Consider the following 20723-nt stretch of genomic DNA (forward strand, 5'->3'; position numbering starts at 1 on the left):
TAAATTAAATATATAAACAATCCCTCTGTACTGTGACTTTCTGCTGATCTTGCCGTGTCCTCGTGATGTTTTCGGAACACATGGGTGCATTTTTGTGCTACCATGTGCCACCACCACAACAACAACCCCCTCTAAACACACACACACACCACCACTTTGTTGTTCTGACCTACATTCGTACCCAGACAGAAACACCCAGAGGGATAACAGAAAATAACTGATCCCATATCACAGTCTCTTAATAAGTGAAAGCCTGTTATTATTTATGTTTTTTTAATACAGCAATTATAGTAGAGGATCACTTCTTCTCAAATACATTAAAAGCATCTGTCAAGAAAATATTCTGTGAACTGTCATTCACAATACATTCATATCTGTTAAATATAAAATGAAAATATATCAGAGGATAAAAAAAAAGAAACAAAAGGCAGCTTTTAACAGCTGATATCTTCTAATCCAAAAATCTAAAGAAAATTCCCGAAATGACTCGATGGCCAAAGAAGGTTTAAAAGCATGAAGAACAAAGGGGACATTAAAAGAGTTTTAGGGAGGGGGGGGGGGGGGGGGTGACACTCATTACAGAGCATGCTCACTGGACCACTTTGAATCCAACTGTTGTTGAATATCTGAAGCATGGAGGGAATAGATCCTGAAAGCACCTGAACATCACAGTCATACCAGATAAGAGTCACATAAATAGAATATGATGGCCGCTCAGTGCAAATACACACAGTGGTCCACACTCAGTGGTCCACACTCAGTTCCAGTGTTTTCATGATAAAAACGTGGATATTCTACACAACAAATAAATAACTTTAAACTATCTTCAGATGTACTAAATATAGGTCTCCCAATATATATATATATATATATGTAGTATAAAAAGGCCTGGGGGGTTAATGACACCCGGTCAAACACAGCTGGGTGCAGGTTCCTTCATAGTTACGAGAGGATTTCAACAGGAGACAGAATCAGACATTTAGTACACGAGGGTCCATGTAACAGCATTATGGTGAGCGCAGTAACAGCATTCAGATTGTGTTATTATTTGTGTAGTGGTTTTTGTTTTGTCAAATGAGAAGAGTGCAGTTTTAGAGCAAATTGAAATTGCCATTTTAATCTATTTTTTAAGATGATATCATCTTACATTTAATTGGATAAAACTACTAAATTAAAAAGGTGTAAGAAAATGACAAGTCAAAAATAACACTGAATATATAAATAAATAATATTATTGCAATACTTAACATTGAAACTACATTTTCTTCTTTAAAAACATTTGGCAAAGCAAATGAATAGGTAAACAAAATAAAGTTGTTGAATGTTATTTGTCTGATAGTGTTTTATGTCTCACTATTTCCTCAAATTAACCAGTAATTATAAAACAAATCATAATCAATACATTAATTAGTTTTCTTAATCACTTATTTAGTTTCATGTATGCAGGAATTGATGCCATTACTGCGACCACCACCATGTTGTTCCATCACTCAACAAGAGCCAGGCTGAGAATCTGAACCGTTAAAATGTTTGAGGTGCCACAGCTCATGCTGTTCTGTCAAATCCTGTGGCACCGATGAATCTTTGACCTCTCCAAAGAAATGAGCCTGAAACCGTCAGCAAAAATAGATACAGGCAAACTCTAGAAATACGCAGCAGGGAGAGTGACACGGCAAACCGTACGACAGTATCTTTAGTGTCATACAGGAGAGGATCCAGCGATACAAAGGGCCGCTCGGACATGATGCAGCCGGCGGAGATTTCTGGGTTTTTGATCAAAAGCGCTGGCAGTCTCTGCCTCACAGTGGAAATGGACTGTACAGTTATTATAACGCGGCGCCGCCTTCCTGTCATGATGTCACCCGGAGCCATCAACCTGAAGACGTCACACCCTTTTTCTCTCCTCCTTCATAAAAGCAGCTCCTGGTCCACTGAGTCTCGGGGTTCACAGCAGCCAGAGGGTGAGCGGACGACGACAGAGTCACACACACAGAGTGGGGGGGGGGGTTAGGGTTGGACCTCTGTGGCGGCCTCCACGTACTCTGGAGCGGCTACAGCTGCAGGCTGGGCCAGGGTGGAGAACCAGGAGGACATGGCCGACTTGGCGCTGGTCAACGCTCCGCCCACGGACTGACCTGAGAGCAGAGGGGGAGAACGGGACCAAATAGGTAAATGTGTCTTTTGGGTATTACTTGCTTTACTGTTTTGAATATTTTATCAATTTTGGACCATTAAAAGGGCATTTTCTACTATTAATTAAAGGAAAGGTGTGGGTGATGTTGAGGTACACCACACATATTGTAAAGAAACTGACCTGTATTTATTGGTTGTTCTTCTGAATAATGTTTTCCCTCGAACATTTAATTTAAGGAGCGTTGTGTGAGCTTTCTTACCCACTGCCTTCCCCGTCTGCACCACGCTGCGGCTGGTGGTCATCATGGCGTTTCCGATCTTCTTCCCTCTCTCGCTGTTCTGCACCGAGCTGCAGTGGACATAAAGAGAAGGAGAAAACAAAGGGTTCAAAAACCACGCATGCATCCAAGGTGTGACATTGCGGGGATTCTTCCACATTTCCAGGAAACAAACCACACAAAAGCGGCGTGGCTAAATGTTGCGTCAACCTGTTAGAGGGGATTATGTGCCGGCTGAGCAGCAGGTGCTGTGTCGGGAAGACCTGAGTGAAAGCGAGCGGGATCTGTTTCACAACAAATGCACGGCTAAATGCGGCTTCATTTGAACAGCAGCCTGGTGCGAGTCCAACCTTTCCCACGGATCCCCACTGACCTGACATTCAGCAGGAATCATCTGGACAAACAGCAGCTCGAGACACCATGAGGATGCAGCTGCCTCTCTGCGCCTTCACACCCCCTAATGAGCCAATTATTCCATCTGAAAATACACCGGGTCCCTGTGAATTGACTGCACTGCTGCTGCCCTGGTGGACACAACAGAGCTGTCGATCAGTGTGTGTGGTGAAATGAAAATGGGAGGAAATACATACATGCATGTTGTTTCTTTTGTTTGGGGAAAAGAAGACAACGCTGGTTTGCCTTTTCAAATGCAATGACCTTGGGTAAATACATTTACGTTAAAGTCAAGGTTATTTTAAGAATAAAATAAAGCAATTGTGTCTCTTTAATGCATTTTTAGCTGGTTGGTTTAGTGTAGATTGAGCTGTATTATGAACATTTTTGGAAAGGAATTATGTCGACAAACGCAATCATTTAGCACCACACGGCAGCCCAACATATTTAATATTTAATAATATCTGGATGAAGTGTGTGTGTGTGTGTGTGTGTGTGTGTGTGTGTGTGTGTGTGTGTGTGTGTGTGTGTGTGTGTGTGTGTGTGTGTGTTGCCTGCAGACAGATAGTGTTTTTGTGACTGCAGCATCAACATGGCACCCCCCCTGCGGCGCCGTCACTCCACCAAACAAGCTGCGGTTGCTAGGCGCCCGTTGCTAGGATCAGTGATCCGGCTCCGGAATCTGTCCTCTGTGCCAACTTCCTTTTGTCTTCCCTTTCAAAGTAAGAGAGTGGCTGCTGTGCATTCCCAGCGATGCTCAGAGGGCTTAGCGTGTTTTTGTCATTCTGTTTGAAGCCACTAGGTGTTTGTTCTGATGCCATTCTGTTTGTAGTAAATGTGTATTCTTTACATTTTATACAATATATTTTTTTGTATAAACATAGGGGGGGCTTTGAATATTATTTTAGCCACTCAAAAACACAGTATGACTCACTCTCATTAGGTATAGACTAAATGAATCATTATGTTAATCAAAACCACTACCACATTACAATTACAAATAAAAAACTTACATTTTTTTTTAAATGTTTTTATCTCTATTACATAACTTGTATTTTATCATTTTAATTACATTTGAGAATGGCTTTAACCTTTATTTGATTACTGATCGTAATGCTTGCTCATATAGCCAAGTTACATTATTACAAAATGCGAAATATGCACAAGTCTAGAATCATATCTTCCTCATTAGACTCTTGTTGTGACTGCATAGAAAGAATTGTATTAATGTTGAAGCTGTTAAAGGGGAAATGTGGATGAAATAATGGAACTTAAATCCAGTTACCATCTAGCCTCATGGTAACAGAAAGCAGTTTTTCCTCTCTCTGGCTGACCCAGATAAACATCTCCTTATGGGGCACTGCTCTGACAATAAAGAAAGACCCTCTAACAGCCAGAGTCCGCCTGCAGCCGTCACATGACTCCTGTTTTCTGAGAACATCTCTGCCACCGGCTGCTCTTTGTCCGAGGACGAGGACACATGAAAAGGGCCCCCCCCCCCCAGAGCATCCATAACACACGTGCAACACAGCACATTCACAAGGAAGTCAAGCGTAGGGCCTGCTTTTGTTTTTGTGTGTGTTTTTTATTCCCAGGGGAATAAATAGAGAGGAGGTGGCATGGCAGCAGCAGTGGGACAAAGAGTGATGAGCTGAGCGAATGGATGGACTCAAACAACAACATCTGGTCAATAGGGACAAATCACTGTGTGCCAGGAAACCAGCCCCATGTTTACATCTTCTTCTTTCCTTATTTACTCTTTCTTTCTGGTTTATACTGTAACTCCAGTGTTATCTGTTCAAGTATGGGTCCTAATCAAGATCTAAATTGTGTTCTTTAAAAAGGTAGGGTATGTAAGAATGGAGAAACCAGCTCGAGTGCGCTAGAATTTGAAAGTACATAACCGGAAAAAAATCTGCCCCTTCCTTCAGACTTCCTTACAGAGCCCCGCCTCCAACACACACGGACATGACCAATGAGATAAGTTTGTGCCCAGATGGAAGGCTGACAGGCAGGTAGGCCATCCAGTTACTTTAGCCGGGCCGGCTCAGATGATTGGTCGTGCTTCTTACAGCGCCACGGCTTCCACAGATGATATTTTTTAATGGATTTTTTGTCAAAGCATTTAATGTATTCATTGCTGTCGGGATGTTAAGAGCATTCCATGGAATATAACAAAAAGTGTTTCTGACGTGAATTACCTACCATACCTTTAACTGTACAACTAAATTAGAGATGTATCTGTTTCTGCGGTCACTCACTCATGAGATGACTCAACTTGCTTCAGTTCATGGTGAGGAAAGTGTCCGGGTCAGCAGGAGGATTTGGACATCCATAAGAGATGTAAGTCTACAAGCCCAAAGCTTCTGAACACATTTAGGAAACACACACACACACACACACACACACACACACACACACACACACACACACACACACACACACACACACACACACACACACACACACACACACACACACACACACACACACACACACACACACACACACACACACACACACACACACACACACACACACACACACCACACACACACACACACACACACACACACACACACACACACACACACACACACACACACACACACACCCCCCCCTTCCTGTTTTAGAGACTGACACAAAGCGGAGGCAGGAAATGAGATGTGTTTATTCCTGAGAAGACTCTAATGGCTGAGTGCCAAACTTCCTGCTGACACACCACCCCCCCCCCCTCATCACCCCTTAGCACCACCATAGCTCCATCCAGAGTTTTAGAGCACAGTGAAGACCGTGCCCCTTCACCCCCTTCCTGCTCCATGAACCAGCAATTTTCTAAAATGCACCATAAACATTATTAAATGATGAACTAAACTAAACCCAGTTTAAGGTGTCGTCCACAGTTTGTTTGTCCGTGTGTTTGTTTGCTGAGCATTTATGACAAAGTTCATAGTGGCCGTGTCACCAAACACCTTAAAGTGAAGTGAGAGAGCTGAGGGTACCGGGGGCCAACCTGCGCGTGTACTCATCGTAAAGCTAAGTTAGGGATGGAGCCAGTTTAGCTGTGTGTGTGTGTGTGTGTGTGTGTGTGTGTGTGTGTGTGTGTGTGTGTGTGTGTGTGTGTGTGTGTGTGTGTGTGTGTGTGTGTGTGTGTGTGTGTGTGTGTGTGTGTGTGTGTGTGTGTGTGTGTGTGTGTGTGTGTGTGTGTGTGTGTGTGTGTGTGTGTGTGTGTGTGTGTGTGTGTGTGTGTGTGTGTGTGTGTGTGTGTGTGTGTGTGTGTGTGTGTGTGTGTGTGTGTGTGTGTGTGTGTGTGTGTGGGCATTCATCAGACGCGTAACTCTAGAAGCGGAGCTCTGAGGTCTGTGGTCGGAGTCACGTTTCATCCACACTTCCAGGAGGGAACCGGAGCTGCAGCTGAAGAAGTCTCCAGCCCTGTTTTGTTTGAGAGTGAACTCGCTCATAATTAATGACTTCAGCTGATACAAGACCCCCCCCCCCACCACTATTAAGATGCTATATCGATCCACCCACACACACACACAGCATGGGGTAACACACTGCTTGCCACACACAGTTCGGGTGCTAAGAGGGCACAGCTCTTTGGAAGTGTAATCATGTATGGTCTAAAAGGAGGTAAGACAAGTTACTGTCCTGAACTTTTTAAAGAATTGAACAAATCGTTGAACTTATTTAAAATCAATTTGTATTCTTTATTTTAAACTAACTCATTGTTTCGTGCTCTAAGGGATGGATCCGGATTACCTTACATGTTAAGAATTTCTTTTTGAATCCAGCCCACACATTTAAATAATTCCCTCTTTAGAAATGTTCTCTCATCATTTGTTTTGAAACGATTATAATATTTAGGAAGTACAAAGCTTTTTCAGCGGCAAGAAGGACACTCCAACTAATTTGTGCCTTTAACATCATGTCCCCTAATTGATACCCTGTGCGGAGAACATAACATTATCATTTTGGAGAGTTGTAATATCTTTCTTTCAAAGTAAAAGCACAGGGGTCAGAGATCAAACACTGTCCCTAATGGCTCGACGTGTTCTTAAATTAATAAACAAAGTCTGAATTAGTAATTGAAAAAAACTCGGTTTGAAGAAAGTAGTAAAAGCCACATTCTATAAACACTTCTCAACATGTCAAATGCCTCTTCAGTGTCCTCCTCTCCCCACATGAGGGCAGCAACATGTTAGTTTTGGTGCGCACTGCATCAACTGAGCCACAGCGAAAGCACTATCCGATACGATGAAGTTTGAAAGAAACAGAAATAGGTCACGGCTCTGCTGCTGAATCTGCACTTTCCCTTTCCTGTTATTTCTGTTTTACATGTTGTTCCGTGACTTTATCTTTAAGGTGCCGTATCTTACAGAATAGATCAAGTACTCACTGCGAGAGTCGTAGTTTCACATCAGCAACACTGTACTGGCCCTGGAATGGATGTCTACAACAGAGAAGAAAGGCAGGCATCAATTAAAGCTTTTCTTTTCTCATGTTAGCTTCAGACATATATGATGTTTGGGATCAATTCATGCTGGAGTGTAACAATTAGTCGATGGCTGGGAAAAAGCCACGACAATATACCTGCACTCCAAGTTTTAAATATGATATTGGAAGGAACCACATTATGGCCCCTTTGCAACAACTTGAGTTTTGAGACCAGATTACATCCGGACCGTCTCCTTGACCCTTCATAACTTAGAAGTGATACATTTTGCCACAGCTGAGATAACGTCATTAGGAGTTTCTGTTTAAGATTTGATGTTTTGCCCTCCTCGGTGACCCTACCCAGGGGTGATGGCGGCCATGGCGGGATGCTTGTTGCTGTACCACACCCGGTAGTTGTGGGTAATCTTCCAGGCTGCAACGAAAGGCGCTCCGTAGTCAGCCAGCAGCCTCTCGTTATCTGAGACCAAAAGAGAGATGTTTGGAGTCAGTGAACACGATCAGCAGCATAACTGGATTTAATGTCATTTCAAAGCTGATTTAAGCGTGATGATCAGTGTGTGTGTGTGTGTGTGTGTGTGTGTGTGTGTGTGTGTGTGTGTGTGTGTGTGTGTGTGTGTGTGTGTGTGTGTGTGTGTGTGTGTGTGTGTGTGTGTGTGTGTGTGTGTGTGTGTGTGTGTGTGTGTGTGTGTGTGTGTGTGTGTGTGTGTGTGTGTGTGTGTGTGTGTGTGTGTGTGTGTGCAACAATTACAGCCCCGATCATTATTAGTCATGCAACGAAGATAAGTCACTGTGGAATCTAACTTAATAAGTGATAGATACAATCAGGAGAAAAGATAAGAAACTGACTTTTACAATAAAGATAATGAACAAATTGTGAAGCACTGGTCAAGTTTTTAGATTGAATTGCATTGTTTTGCATTAAATACAACATAACCATCAGAATGGGACCCTTTTTGTGAACCATCATTATTATTTATAATATTAGTATTTACTACAAAGGCTAATAGTGATCGCTATTGTTCTTCCCCTTGTTTAATTCAAATATTTATATACACTATTAACACATTTTTAATACAAAAAGAGTCCAAAATTGTCTAAAGACCATTTCAAATTCTTTATGTATGGTCTTTTAAAGTGCGTTCATGAGCATCGCTATAATACAATGAGACTGTACCACTATTACATTCTTTATTTAGATCAAATGTATTTCAATCCTATTTTGAAGCCTGCAGATACGCTAGCCAGTAACGGGTAATTAAGAAAAACAAGCCCTCGATGAAGCCATGAGAGGGAAGGAGAGGTTACAGACGGGATGTGGCTGCGGTCCCCCACCTTGCTGCAGAGCGGAGGACAGTAGTGAGTGGAGGTAGAGGGTGAACTGGGCTCTGATCCACTCGTCTCCCCCCTCCCAGCCCGTGCCGTCCAGGAACACGTCGTCGCGGTTCTCCGTCACGTGCTTCACCAGGTAGTCGGCGAACCTCAGGTCGGCCGTCGTCAGGTTGAGGGTCTTCCGCAGCTCCAGGTCCTGGATGTGGACCAACGCTTCCTCCACCTACAGCACAAAACATTATTTAAACACTTGATTTCTTTTAACCTTCACATTGTGATTAAATCTTGTACAGCACCGACCTCCACGATAGCGTCACTGAGGTGCCTCTGCTGGCGGAAGAGGATGTTGGTTGCCCCGGCAACGAAGCCACGCACCGTCACATCTGACAGGAGGTGATGCTGCTGCAGCGCCATGTAGGGCATACACAGGTAACCCTGGCAACAAGAGGCAAAGGTCACTGTGTCACTATGTGAGTTTATATCCTGCGGAAACTCAAACACACAGTGGGGATTATTGGATAAGGGCGGGGGGGGGGGGTTGAACAAAGATATAATTGAATAGGTTATTTATAAACTGCTGCTGATCTTTTATAGACTCTAAAAGTGGAAGGAAACATGACAATATATCACATATTTAGCATTTCCCTCCAAAACAAGGCTGAAGATGCAATTAAAATGCAGTTCATTTAGTTGAAGGAATAAGAGGAATACAAAATATATTAACTGCAGAAAAACCTATAAATCCATGAGATGGGAAGACTGACTTTTCTACGAAGACTTAAATATATATACTTCACTACATGGAAACATTTGAAAATATATAAGTATATTATTTGTATAATTAATAAAAATTGCATTTGGTTTGCCTTTTTCTCCACACACATACATGATTTACATCCACAGGAAGAAAGTTTTGGGCCTTGACAAATATTAAGATAATAAAGACATTACACTGTCAAAAAATAGATCTAATAATCGGTCCCTGTAGCTTGAGCTCAGCATGAGGGATTTGTCCGGACCCTCTGAGTGAAGATGCCTTCCATCTGACTTACAGTTAATGATTCACAGTGTAACCGTTACCTTAGTGAAGATGGGGAGCGGCAGGCCGTACTGGTCCTCCTCCAGCCCTGACACCAGCCCCTGGACCACCCCCCCCTGGCCGTTGGCGGGCAGCGGCTGCACGGTGATGGGCGTCCCCGGCTCGGGGTCGAAGGCGTCCGGGAGCTCCGGGTCTTTCCCCTCGGCTGCCTCCGTCTTCTCAGGACTCTCCTCCAGCACGCTGGGGTCCAGGGTCTCCCAGTCGCTCTCCGAGGAGTCCGGCGAGGTGCGAGACGGGGGTTTGAGGAGGTGGGTCTCCCCCTCGGTGCTGTCCCCCGAGGACAGAGGCTCTGCGGCGGGCTGACCGCTCTCCTGCAGCTCCGGGGGGGTGCTGACGATGTCGGTGGCGGACACGGAGACGAACTCCTCGGCCCCTGAGACGCTCTCCACCAGACTGGGGTCTTCCGACACGCTGCCCTTAGGCCTGTAGTGGGACGAGTCCACCAGGCCATGCTCCATCATACCTGCACAGAGGACATTGAATGTGAGTTTATTTCCTTTCTATCTCCACTTTCCATTATAACCCATTTTGACGTCCGCTAGTTTTCTGTTTGACATAATTAGGGTTTCTACAATTCCAACATATTTCTGGATGTGTCAGCTTGAAATTGAGTCATTTAAGAACAAGTAACACACACTACAAATACGCTGAGAGGCAAATAGTTAAAATATTTGAAAACATGCCTTGACTTGGGTAGACTTTCAGAACCTGTGCACAATCTTTTTGCTATTTTAACATATCTTTTGTTTGGTGTCAATGCTATGATATAATGCAATGCTCATTACTTCTGTGCACTATCCTAACAAATGCTTTACTTCATGTAAAAGTGGAGATTGTGGAGTTGCTGACCTGGAAAAAGTGATAAAACTGTCATCAGAGCTCCTACTAGTCTGTTGACAGGAGACACGTAGAAAAGGACCTGCAAACATAAACAACAACAAAACAGACATACAGCGTTATTTAACATGGAATGTTCTGGACTACTAGAAAAGAGAATACATGTTTCTAATCGTACCTTCTTCTCCAGCAGAATGAGCTTAAAGAGGATAAGAACCTATGAAGGATCAAATTAAACAAAGTGTTTACATTTTAAAGAACAATATAATAAACACTTTAAAGCTTATCATTGTCGTTCAATTTGTGTTTGTCTTACCTTGTGCTGAAAGTGAAGAATTAGATCTCGCGGTGATAACCCTGAAGAAAGAAAACACTTCAGCAAAGGAGGAATTTGAAAAATGCATTGTCATTTTTATGCAGTCAGCGACAATTACACGCCACAAAGTCCCATTAAGCACAAATATGGTCTGCATTTTTTGCAACTAATCATTAAAAAATCAATCGTTTTACTTCTTTAGTGTGTACTTTTGAATGACGAAAAGATATTATCATAAAATCAAGAAATTAACTGGAGTTTTATTCTACAAAATAATACATATTCCAAGTTAAAATGCATGAAATCACTCACACTTTTTTGTCACAAGTACTGTATGCAACTTATCTTTTCAGCGGTGACATGCCACTGGTCTGCATGTCAGTATTAATGATTATGAACACATGAAGTGAGAGTTTGACCCACCTAGATAGACCTGCGACCCCTCGAGAGTGGAGCCCCTCAGGGAGCCGTTCATGTGGTCGTACAGTTCCTGCAGTGCGGAGGAGGGAGGTCAGTGGTGTTGTTAACAGAATAATCAAACTGATGGTTTCTAATGGAGTTTTTCTAACCTTTAAAATGGAGATCTGGGAGAAGTCTTTCTCCTCGAAGTACGCGTGTGTGATGAGCTGCAGCTTGGCTTGAAGCAAACCGAAGAGAGGCTGGAAACCAAGACAAACGCTGTCAGCACAGATCAAGTGTTTACAGTATGAAAAAGCATTGCCTACTTCTGCTCATAGGGAGAAACAGCACTCACACATGACTCCTGTTTCCCCTCAAATCTTTTCCCCTCTAAAGCAGGAACTGGCCGGACATGATAAGATCTACTGTTTTCAGTTCGTCCTCATTTAACCCCCTTAAGATTAGAGTGAGAGTATGTCCTTTTGTATGTAAAGTATAGTGTGTTGCATTGCTGGACACCCCTGTGACTGTAGCTATTGTGCATATGAAAATAAAGCCTTTGAATAATTAATCTGGTATTGCAGTTGGTTTTCTTGGTAAGGGCATTTGCTGCATTTCGAAACATGTTTTCTGTAAATTATGAAAAGGTCCTTCCACTGACACTATTAAACATTGAATATTAATAATATGTCACAGAAGAGGCACAACATACAAATATCAAACCTGAAAATGAGCATAACAGGGCCCCTTTAATAACATAGAGGATTACAATTCATTTCCTTTTCCTAAATGCATTAATAAAAGATGGGAAATAGCTCAATCTGTTGCAGTAATTCACTGACTGGCTCATTCAGTGAAGTGTATATCAGATTGTCCCAAAGCCCGAAGTCTCGTGATGAATTTTACAATGTTAAAGCGTTGACTGTAAATGATGTAAATCTCTGTGGGGACGCATGAAATGGAAACGTCCGTCATGTTGATTCTTTTATCCCATCTTGTCTCCCATATTTCCATTCCTCTTCTACAAGATCATGCTGAGGTCACAGCTCGGAGAATTCATTTCTTTCCAGCATGAAAAGTAAATATTTTGATGTCATAAAAGACGGCTTCCTGACTGACTGACTCACCACTCGACTGAGGACGCACACGCTCTTCTGAACCGTCTCCCTGGTGACGTCAGCCTGCCGGACCTTCAGGGCCTGCAGAGGGATTGAAGACATTCAGATATTTATTTATATTAATACCACAAACGCTGCGAGGCCAGAGAGTGACTAATCGCTATGAAGAAATGATGTGGTCAGGGACAAAAATAGAAACGGGAGATGATGCCATTTTATATCCTTCTCATCCAATCAAGAAGGAACACATTCACTTTAAATGTATCGAGACTTTTCTTCGGCTTTTTTATTGTTCTTTCACATGTAAAAGAATGGAAGTTAATAGGGTTGAGTAATTGATGTATACATGGTCATTTTCTCGGTGGCGTATACCCTCATTCAATTGAGTATGTATCCCACCATATGTGCATGCATGCTTTTGGCTATACATTTACTGAGCTAGATAACAAAATCCATGGCTTTTTAATAATTAAGTAAAGAAAATAAGATGACTGACCTTTGCTTCTATTTGGCGATAACAGGAAACTCCATAGACACACTTCATGTCTTCACCGAGGGGCGGCAGGTGGAAATACACAGTGTCTGCAAAACAAAGTCACATTAATAATGTACCTTTATCTGTAGACCTGGGTCCCCCGGCTCAGTACACCAAGCCCACCATTACGAACCTTGGCATTAAAATGGACCGTGAACTAAAACTTGAGTCAAATTAAATCTGTGGTAAAAACGAGCTTTTATCACCTTAGCTAGCCAAAGTAAAACCTTTTCTCTCCAGACAGCAGTTTGAGACAGTAATCCACGCCTTTGTCACCACTCGGCTGGATTACTGTAACTGTCTCTACATGGGGGTCAGTGGGTCCTCCCTCGCTCGTCTGCAGCGGGTGCAAAATGCCGCAGCAAGGCTTTTAACTGGCACACGGAAATATGATCACATTTCCCCATTTGGGCTTCGCTCCACTGGCTGCCAGTACATTTTAGGATTCATTTCAAAATCCTTTTGTTTACTTTTAAATCCCTAAATGGCATGACCCCACCATATCTTTCTGAGCTGCTACACCCTTACACACACAACCGCCCTCTCAGGTCAGCGGATCAACTGCTCCTGAATGGGCCCAGAACCAAGTCAAAGCTCAGAGGGCCGTTGCTTCTCCACACTGTGGAACCATCTGCCCCTGCACATCAGACAGGCTCCCACACTGTGGAACCATCTGCCCCTGCACATCAGACAGGCCGCCACACTGCCTGCTTTTAAATCACTTCTTAAAACCCACCTCTTCTCCTTAGCGTATTAACATATTTTACAGTGTTGCTTTTATTGCTTTAAATTGTCTATTGTTTTTATTTGAACTTGTTTTATGGTGTGTGAGCAGAGCTGTGTTTTGTTTTGTTTATTCGCCTGTACAGAACTTTGGTCTGGAGGTTTAAAGTGCTCTATAAGTAAAGCTCTATTGTATTAATAATCTGAGTCATGCAATCTTATATACAGCCTGTCTATCAGGAGCATCTTGGAGCAAAAAGAAAGGGATACAATATGTGTTAGCTTAGCGCCACTCTTGCAGGATTTGCTCTGCAGAATAAGCTCACTCGTTAAAAGACAGGATGGTTATGTGAGAGAAAAGGTACAAAAGGGAGAATTCAACTCAGAGTCATAACAGCTGAGGAGACACAGGTCATGGGTTATTTTAAAACACAGCAAGGCTTCAAACAGCAGCAGGACAAAATGGATACACCTGCAGCCGCCTGTCAATCAAAATTCTGCTGCATGTTGACACATTTACTAAAAACCATTGGGGGAAAGATTTTACACTTTTTTTTTACACTGCATTTATCTGACAGCTTTGGTTACTTTCAAATTAAGATTTTTGCACATTATATATATGAAGACCATGAAATGTGAGGTTTTGTTTTATTTGGTTAAACTACCCAACAGTAACAGCTTAAATAATCTGTCAAAATTAATAGTTTTTAAATGATTGATCATGTTTCACAATTGTTGGCGCCGTTTTTTCTTTCAATAATTGTAATTTCTTTGTAAAAATGTAGAGGTTTCTACTAAACAAAGATTATGAAAGTCTCCCTTTGGACTCTGGGTAATAGTGAAAAAACATTTTTACTATTTTCTGATTTTTTTTAAACGCTAACAATCAATCAATTAAGAGAGAAAACAATAAGCAGATTCATATATAATATATTACATTACATTACATTGCATTTAGCTGACGTTTTTATCCAAAGCGACTTACAATAAGTACATTCGACCAAGAAGATACAACCCTGAAGAAAACAGAATCATACAAGTACATCAGGTTTCATAGAGCCAAGTATTTCAAGTGCTACTCAACTGGCTTTAGATAAGCCAGTCCTTTGTTAGTATATAAGTGCTTTGTTAGTAATTCTATCGCTCGAGGTGGAGTCGAGAGAGATGAGTTTTCAGTCTGCGCCGGAAGGTGTGTAAGCTTTCTGCTGTCCTGATGTCAATGGGAGCTCATTCCACCATTTTGGAGCCAGGATAGCAAACCCACGTGTTTTTGCTGATGGGAACTTGGGTCCCCCTCGCAGCGAGGGTGCAGCGAGTCGTTTGGCTGATATATATTTTTGATACATGCTTTGAACATGCTTCCAGTCTCTGTTGTATATCATTGTTAATATAAGCTGTAGCCCCTAATCCATTTAACATGAGTTGAGGGTGATGTCATGCTGATTTGAGCAGGATCTGCAATAATAACAGATCAACGTTGGTGCGTTTAAAGACACTCTGGACATCTGAGACGTTATGCTTTGAGCTGTTATAAATGACCAAATCTCACATCATTCTTAAAGCTACATTAACGTTTGTTTATTGTTTGTCTCCAGGGAAATATTTCCAAATAATTCAGCTCATGAATAAAGTGCTGTTCTGGCAGCTGATTTTTCTAATGTCGTATATTTAGAGTTTACCGAAACACAAAATTAAAAAGCAGAAAGAAAAGTCCTGCAAGAAAAATGTTATACTTTAGTGAACTGAATAGAAACTAGCGTGTAGAATAAAGGAAATCAGTCTTAAACCTTATGTGCAATGACATGGAAAACATTAGGTCAAATATGATTTACTGTCCAATAATACAAAATACAACGTCATATCAAAGATTGCCTGAAGCCCCTAACATGAAACGTCTCTGGGAACAAGCAGTGCACAAAATGCCACAACTACCCGCCTTCGTACCATGTGAGGAGAGGCTGACGAGCGTTTCATAATGTGGCGCATGAAGATCTCCTCAGGGATTCACAAAGGTTCAATGTGGATGTCAGAGATTAAGCAGAGGGGGGGGGGGGGGGGGGGGGTCCCGGCTGGACAGAGCCCCAGCAGCAAGACGCCAAAAACACAGCCTTCAACTCTCAGCTTAAGATAAGATAAGTGAGGCTGGAGCAGCACACTGTGATTTACTTACAGCCATTTTTGGTGTGGTTTCTTATGATTATTTAAATCTGAAGGGTTTATTTTGTGAGATAATACGCAGGTCTTCAATTTCCTCTGTGCATTGCATTGGGGTCCAGATGTGTTGCTTTTTTTTTTACGGTGAACTGGACATGTTTAAAACCTGCGTAGAGATATATTGTATTGTGAAAATAAGGAAACCATTTTAGTCCAGCACTGTCAAGCTTTTCCTTATCCATAAACAGGGGAAATAGCCAAATAGAAACATATGTGAGGGGCAAAACTGCTCAAAAACAAAACATTAGCTTGTCCAAAACGATGCAAAACGTTGAATACAAAACAGCTACAACGACTACTTTCTTATTGGAGCTCTGGGTGTTTCTTTGATGATTCTCTTCATCTTCAGTAGTGTTCCTCTCCCCTCTGTAACCAACACCCGGCTCTCTCAGTGCCACTGCTGCTTTTATGAGCCGCAGTGCAGAGGGAGTCGCTCACATCAATGCTGCTTTCATCAGCTAACAGTCTGCCTAGCGGCACAAACAAAGGACACAAGAGAAGAAGAAACTCACAGCAGGGGTTCATTCAAATATTCTACATTTAGAAATGCAGAAATGGGCAAAAACGCTGCCTGTGAGTGAGACCCTGAGAGGGGCTGATTTTCTACTGAAGTGAATTCAAAGCAGAGAGTGTTCTCCTTGATTCAGAATACATCTTATGATCTGGGAGCTGAATGCTTACAATAATATATTCACTACAGAGTAACGTCAGCACAATAACAATAAGGTTTGATGGCTGTAGTTTTAGTCGGACTTTGACTCAGTTCTTCCTTCACAGGGAAGTCTGAAGGGTAGCGGTGAACCACAGGAGGGTCACATGACTGCAGCCCAACACACGGGACACACACAGAGTCCCACTCTCTCTTCACAGTGTGGATACTGTTTCCCTCTGCAAAACCTCTACTTAAAGTGGACCTATCATGCTATATTTGAAATGTATATTGTAGGGCCATACCTAGACAAAACATGTCTGTGAAGTTTTTTTTTCAAAATACCAAACAGATCCCCCATTGTAGCCATGCCTCATTCTGCTCATACCCCTCTTCTGAAGCCCTGTTAGAGAAACGCGGATTTTGGGTCCTTAGCTTGAAAAAAATAAAAGAAGAGGCGGAGCTAATGCCTGATCAGAATTCTACCAGAGATAAAGTTAAATTCGGTTGTGATAAACCGCCATCCTGTTCTAAACCACGTCAAGGATTATTTCTGAAATAGTATGGAGCTCAAATGCGTTTTCTCTTGCGGGTTTATCACAAGGCGAGTTCTTTTTTATTTCCTGCTTTTCAAACACACGTGCTCTCCAGTACAGGTTAGCTCTGAGTGTTAGCAAGGCTTGCTAATGTAAACAAAGACGAGATTACGTCTAAAACACGTCAGGCATTGTTTCTGATGGCAACTTTCTGTGGGTCCACCGCCGATTTGACGTCAGTTCGGATGGAATCTGTATCCGCTCGTTGTACCCCCGTTTTTAAAAGATTTGGGTACGGAGGAAAAGAGAGAGGGTTTGCGTGAGTTCCCCGACGCACCGGGGACACATATTTATGTATAAAAGACATCACAAAGTGCATTTTGCATGATAGGTCCCCTTTAAACAAAACCAACCCTGAAGTCATCCCTTCAATGTCAGCTGGGTGGGAAAAACACAGACAAGCAAATAAAGCCGCAACTGACAATTAATTATTAACCATTAGTGTGCTACATACAACCCAGAGAGGAATGAAAGAAAGGCCCATTACTTGTTCAAAAAGATCAAGTTGACATTATAACTTTGCTTGAGGATGAAAACCAGCTACTTCATCATTTTAAAGAGGAATAGTAACTAACACCACATTATTGTCATCATTATCGATAAGTGTAGTTGTCTTTTGATTCGTTACTTCTATTAAAAAATATATTTTCAATTTTTGGATCATAATTAGATACAAGTTAGATTGATTTAATTGCATGTAAACCAGAATACAGAATGGATTTGCCTATATATATATATATATATATACAGTTTTTATAGATGTGCCTTCCCCCTCCACTACTGAAACCCAGTGCTTTAAATGTGTTAACTGTGTGCTTTAAATGTGTTAACTGTGTGTGTGTGTGTGTGTGTGGTGTGTGTGTGTGTGTGTGTGTGTGTGTGTGTGTGTGTGTGTGTGTGTGTGTGTGTGTGTGTGTGTGTGTGTGTGTGTGTGTGTGTGTGTGTGTGTGGGGGGGGGGGGGGGGGGGGGGGGTCGTACCTTCTGTGAAATTGTGTGCCCCGTCGGGAAGAGCCAGGAAAGGGAGGTACTTCCACTCCTCTGGCAGCAGGTTACTGTCGTGACCCTCATCTGGCATCAGAGGAGGGTAGGAGAACTCCACCTGAGGGGGGAGGGGGCAGAGAGTCAGCACATTTACTTATTATAGGATGCTTTAAAATATGACTTCCTTCGTATGACTCTGCATTATCTCTTCTTATTATGCTTTCTCATAATACATTAAAATGAATACTAAGAATCCAGCAAGCGAATCTTGGTATTTAACTGCATTTGTCACAGTGACACACATTGGAGGGAATTTTAAGTACATACATCAAATAGTTGTTGAGATAATCAGATGATGTTAGAGCATGACTAAACAGAACTTGCATCAAAATCAATCACACATTTTATTTATTTAATCACTATATTATGACTGAGCTCAAGGAGAGAAGGAAGCACAGAACAGCTCCTGCCAGAGGTGACCGTTAACAGCCTCCTAAAATATTGGCATAAAACCGGCCGGCCCTGAACGCCACACACACACTAGCAAAATGTTGCATTGCAGCAGATTAAATTAGCCAATATATAAATATCTACAGCTGTAAAAACACAACATACACATACATGTAGAAATAATATGAACCCTTAAACATCATATATAATAGTGACAGGGAACATCTACCCTCACTATATTTCATACTTAAGCTATTTGAAGCCGAAAAGTACTTTAACTTAAGCAATGTTTTGAATGCAGGACTTTTACTGAAGTTAATTATCTGAATCCTTCTTTCCATGTCAAGCTTCCTGCCAGAGAAACAGATGGGAGGCAGGTGAATAAGAGAAGGTGGCGACTAAAGGAGACAGACGGATGAAAGAGCCAAACCCCAATGTGATACCCAGCAGGAGATGGCTGGCCCCTCTCAGATAACGCCCAGAGGCAGCAGGCTGAAACAAAGCGTGTGCACGGCCCAGTCCGCTCTCATTTTTGCATACAAAAGTGTCTGTTTTATCTTTCGCTCATACAGCAGCTGCTTCCAAGCCTAGTGAGTCGAGGTTAACAGCACACAGAGAGACTTGGCAGATGGAGAGCAGCAACAACAAGGAGGAGGAAGCACAGTGTTCGCTTTACTGCAGCCAGCCTGTTAATTGAAAGAATTTTGAGGAAGAGGAGGCGATAATTAGAAGATGCATTCGTGGCACTTTACTGAAAGTCTTACAAACGCGTGAGGAGTCAAAAGGCCAACCTGAAAGAGTCTGTATTTTCAGATTAAGGGCCTTGGCTTTGCAGTTAGATATTTGTATGACAGTTATGTCTCAGATGTATAGCTGTCATAACAGGCTTTGATACTTCAATTCATGGCTTCAGACTTTATTTTATGAAGGCAGACTTTGGCTTATAAATACTGTATAAAAAAATGTCCCAGCTATTACAAGCTGCGTAAAGGTTGAGTGATGCTCTGACCCCACGAGGTAATGAAATAATTATAAAGTGTTGAAGCATGATTGATGGGAGGACACTTTGTTCTCATGTTTCTCTTATTTTTACCTATCTTTTGTGATAATATAAAAGCGACACAAATTCTTACTTTTGAGAAGCGTTAACATGCGTTGGTATCAATTCAGGAAGTGAAGAAATGTTTTGTTAATAGCATTTTAAGAAACAAAAACTCATTGCTTTTTCTATTTGGAAAAGTTCATTGAGATCAAGATCTTTTTTTTTAAATAGTAAACTATGGAACAAGTTACACAGTCAAATATGGTTTAACATCTAATACTATTGTTAAATATTCATTACTGAAGTATTCAAATGTCAATTACTATTGTTTTGCAGTTCAGCCATTAGACAGTTGTTCTTGGGTATTAGCTCTCTAGACTACAAAACAATGCCCACAAAACACACATATTACATACTGTATCCAAGCAAACCGTCATACCATACTACTGTAGATTTCCTGGTACTAAATCAGCAAGCTCTTTAAATAACAGAGAGGGAAGATAAATACTTTTAAACAAGCTTCAGCCTGCTATAAAAACACAGTCCTCGCTGTTGAATACACTGAAGTGGAAAGATGTCCAATTTGGCAGCAGAGCACATGTTATATAACCCTGAGAGCCCAGAGCAAACAGCTGATGTTAACTGTCTCTTCAATGCATGAGGAAATGTATCAACCCCCCTGCAGGATTTATGTATGCACTGTCAGAGAAGAAAATACGCAGTCATTGAGCCAGATTACAAGTCGATCCATTCAAAAATATAGTGGAAATGTGCCTTTATTATGATTTCAATGGGAAGCCCTGGTTAGCAGTTAGCAACATTAGCATGGAGAGAAGGGTCTACGAGTACGTACCTGACAGCCCTTTTTGTGGTGAAAACCAACCACCACGATATGCAGCACCGGTCCCTTTGGATCGTCCCTGCCGTTAGACTCCATTCCCCCCGGATGTTCTGTGTGTCCTGTGTAGTTTTTACCTCCGGTGTTGGATGTAAACACAGCCAGCAACGCGTTTTCCACCTGAATCCGCAGTAGGAAGACAGCAGGAAGACAGGCGTTCACAACACAAGCAGCAGCGCGGAGATGATTCTCTCTTCCGCCTTGTCCCAGTGTGTCAAAGAGTAAACACAGCAGGATGGTACACTGCAGCGCACTTCCTGATTCGTCAAGGCTT

The 20723-nt window shown here is 42.0% G+C and overlaps 1 protein-coding gene across 1 annotated transcript; it reads right to left on the minus strand.

Moving 5' to 3' along the window:
- Positions 1-27: 27 nt before the first annotated feature.
- avl9 (AVL9 homolog (S. cerevisiase)) lies at positions 28-20647 on the minus strand. Its single transcript, XM_034109224.2, has 16 exons — positions 20405-20647; positions 18057-18177; positions 12857-12942; positions 12370-12441; positions 11413-11502; positions 11267-11333; positions 10844-10884; positions 10706-10744; positions 10540-10609; positions 9672-10153; positions 8892-9026; positions 8595-8814; positions 7602-7719; positions 7204-7257; positions 2394-2482; positions 28-2135 (listed from the first exon to the last, which is right to left on the minus strand). The coding sequence occupies exons 1-16, from the start codon at positions 20486-20488 to the stop codon at positions 2008-2010; spliced, it is 1896 nt and encodes a 631-aa protein (XP_033965115.1). The 5' UTR covers positions 20489-20647; the 3' UTR covers positions 28-2007.
- Positions 20648-20723: the final 76 nt, after the last annotated feature.

This window comes from Pseudochaenichthys georgianus, chromosome 20 (genome assembly GCF_902827115.2).
Source record: "Pseudochaenichthys georgianus chromosome 20, fPseGeo1.2, whole genome shotgun sequence".
Taxonomy (NCBI): Eukaryota; Metazoa; Chordata; class Actinopteri; order Perciformes; family Channichthyidae; genus Pseudochaenichthys; species Pseudochaenichthys georgianus.

Coding starts and splice junctions, on each gene's coding strand:
- avl9 (XM_034109224.2), bottom strand. CDS start 20,488: ATGGAGTCTAACGGCAGGGACGATCCAAAGGGACCGGTGCTGCATATC. Junction 12,442..12,856: donor ATCGCCAAATAGAAGCAAAG/GTCAGTCATCTT, acceptor ATCCCTCTGCAG/GCCCTGAAGGTCCGGCAGGC. Junction 10,154..10,539: donor AGTTTTATCACTTTTTCCAG/GTCAGCAACTCC, acceptor TCCTCTGTGCAG/GTATGATGGAGCATGGCCTG.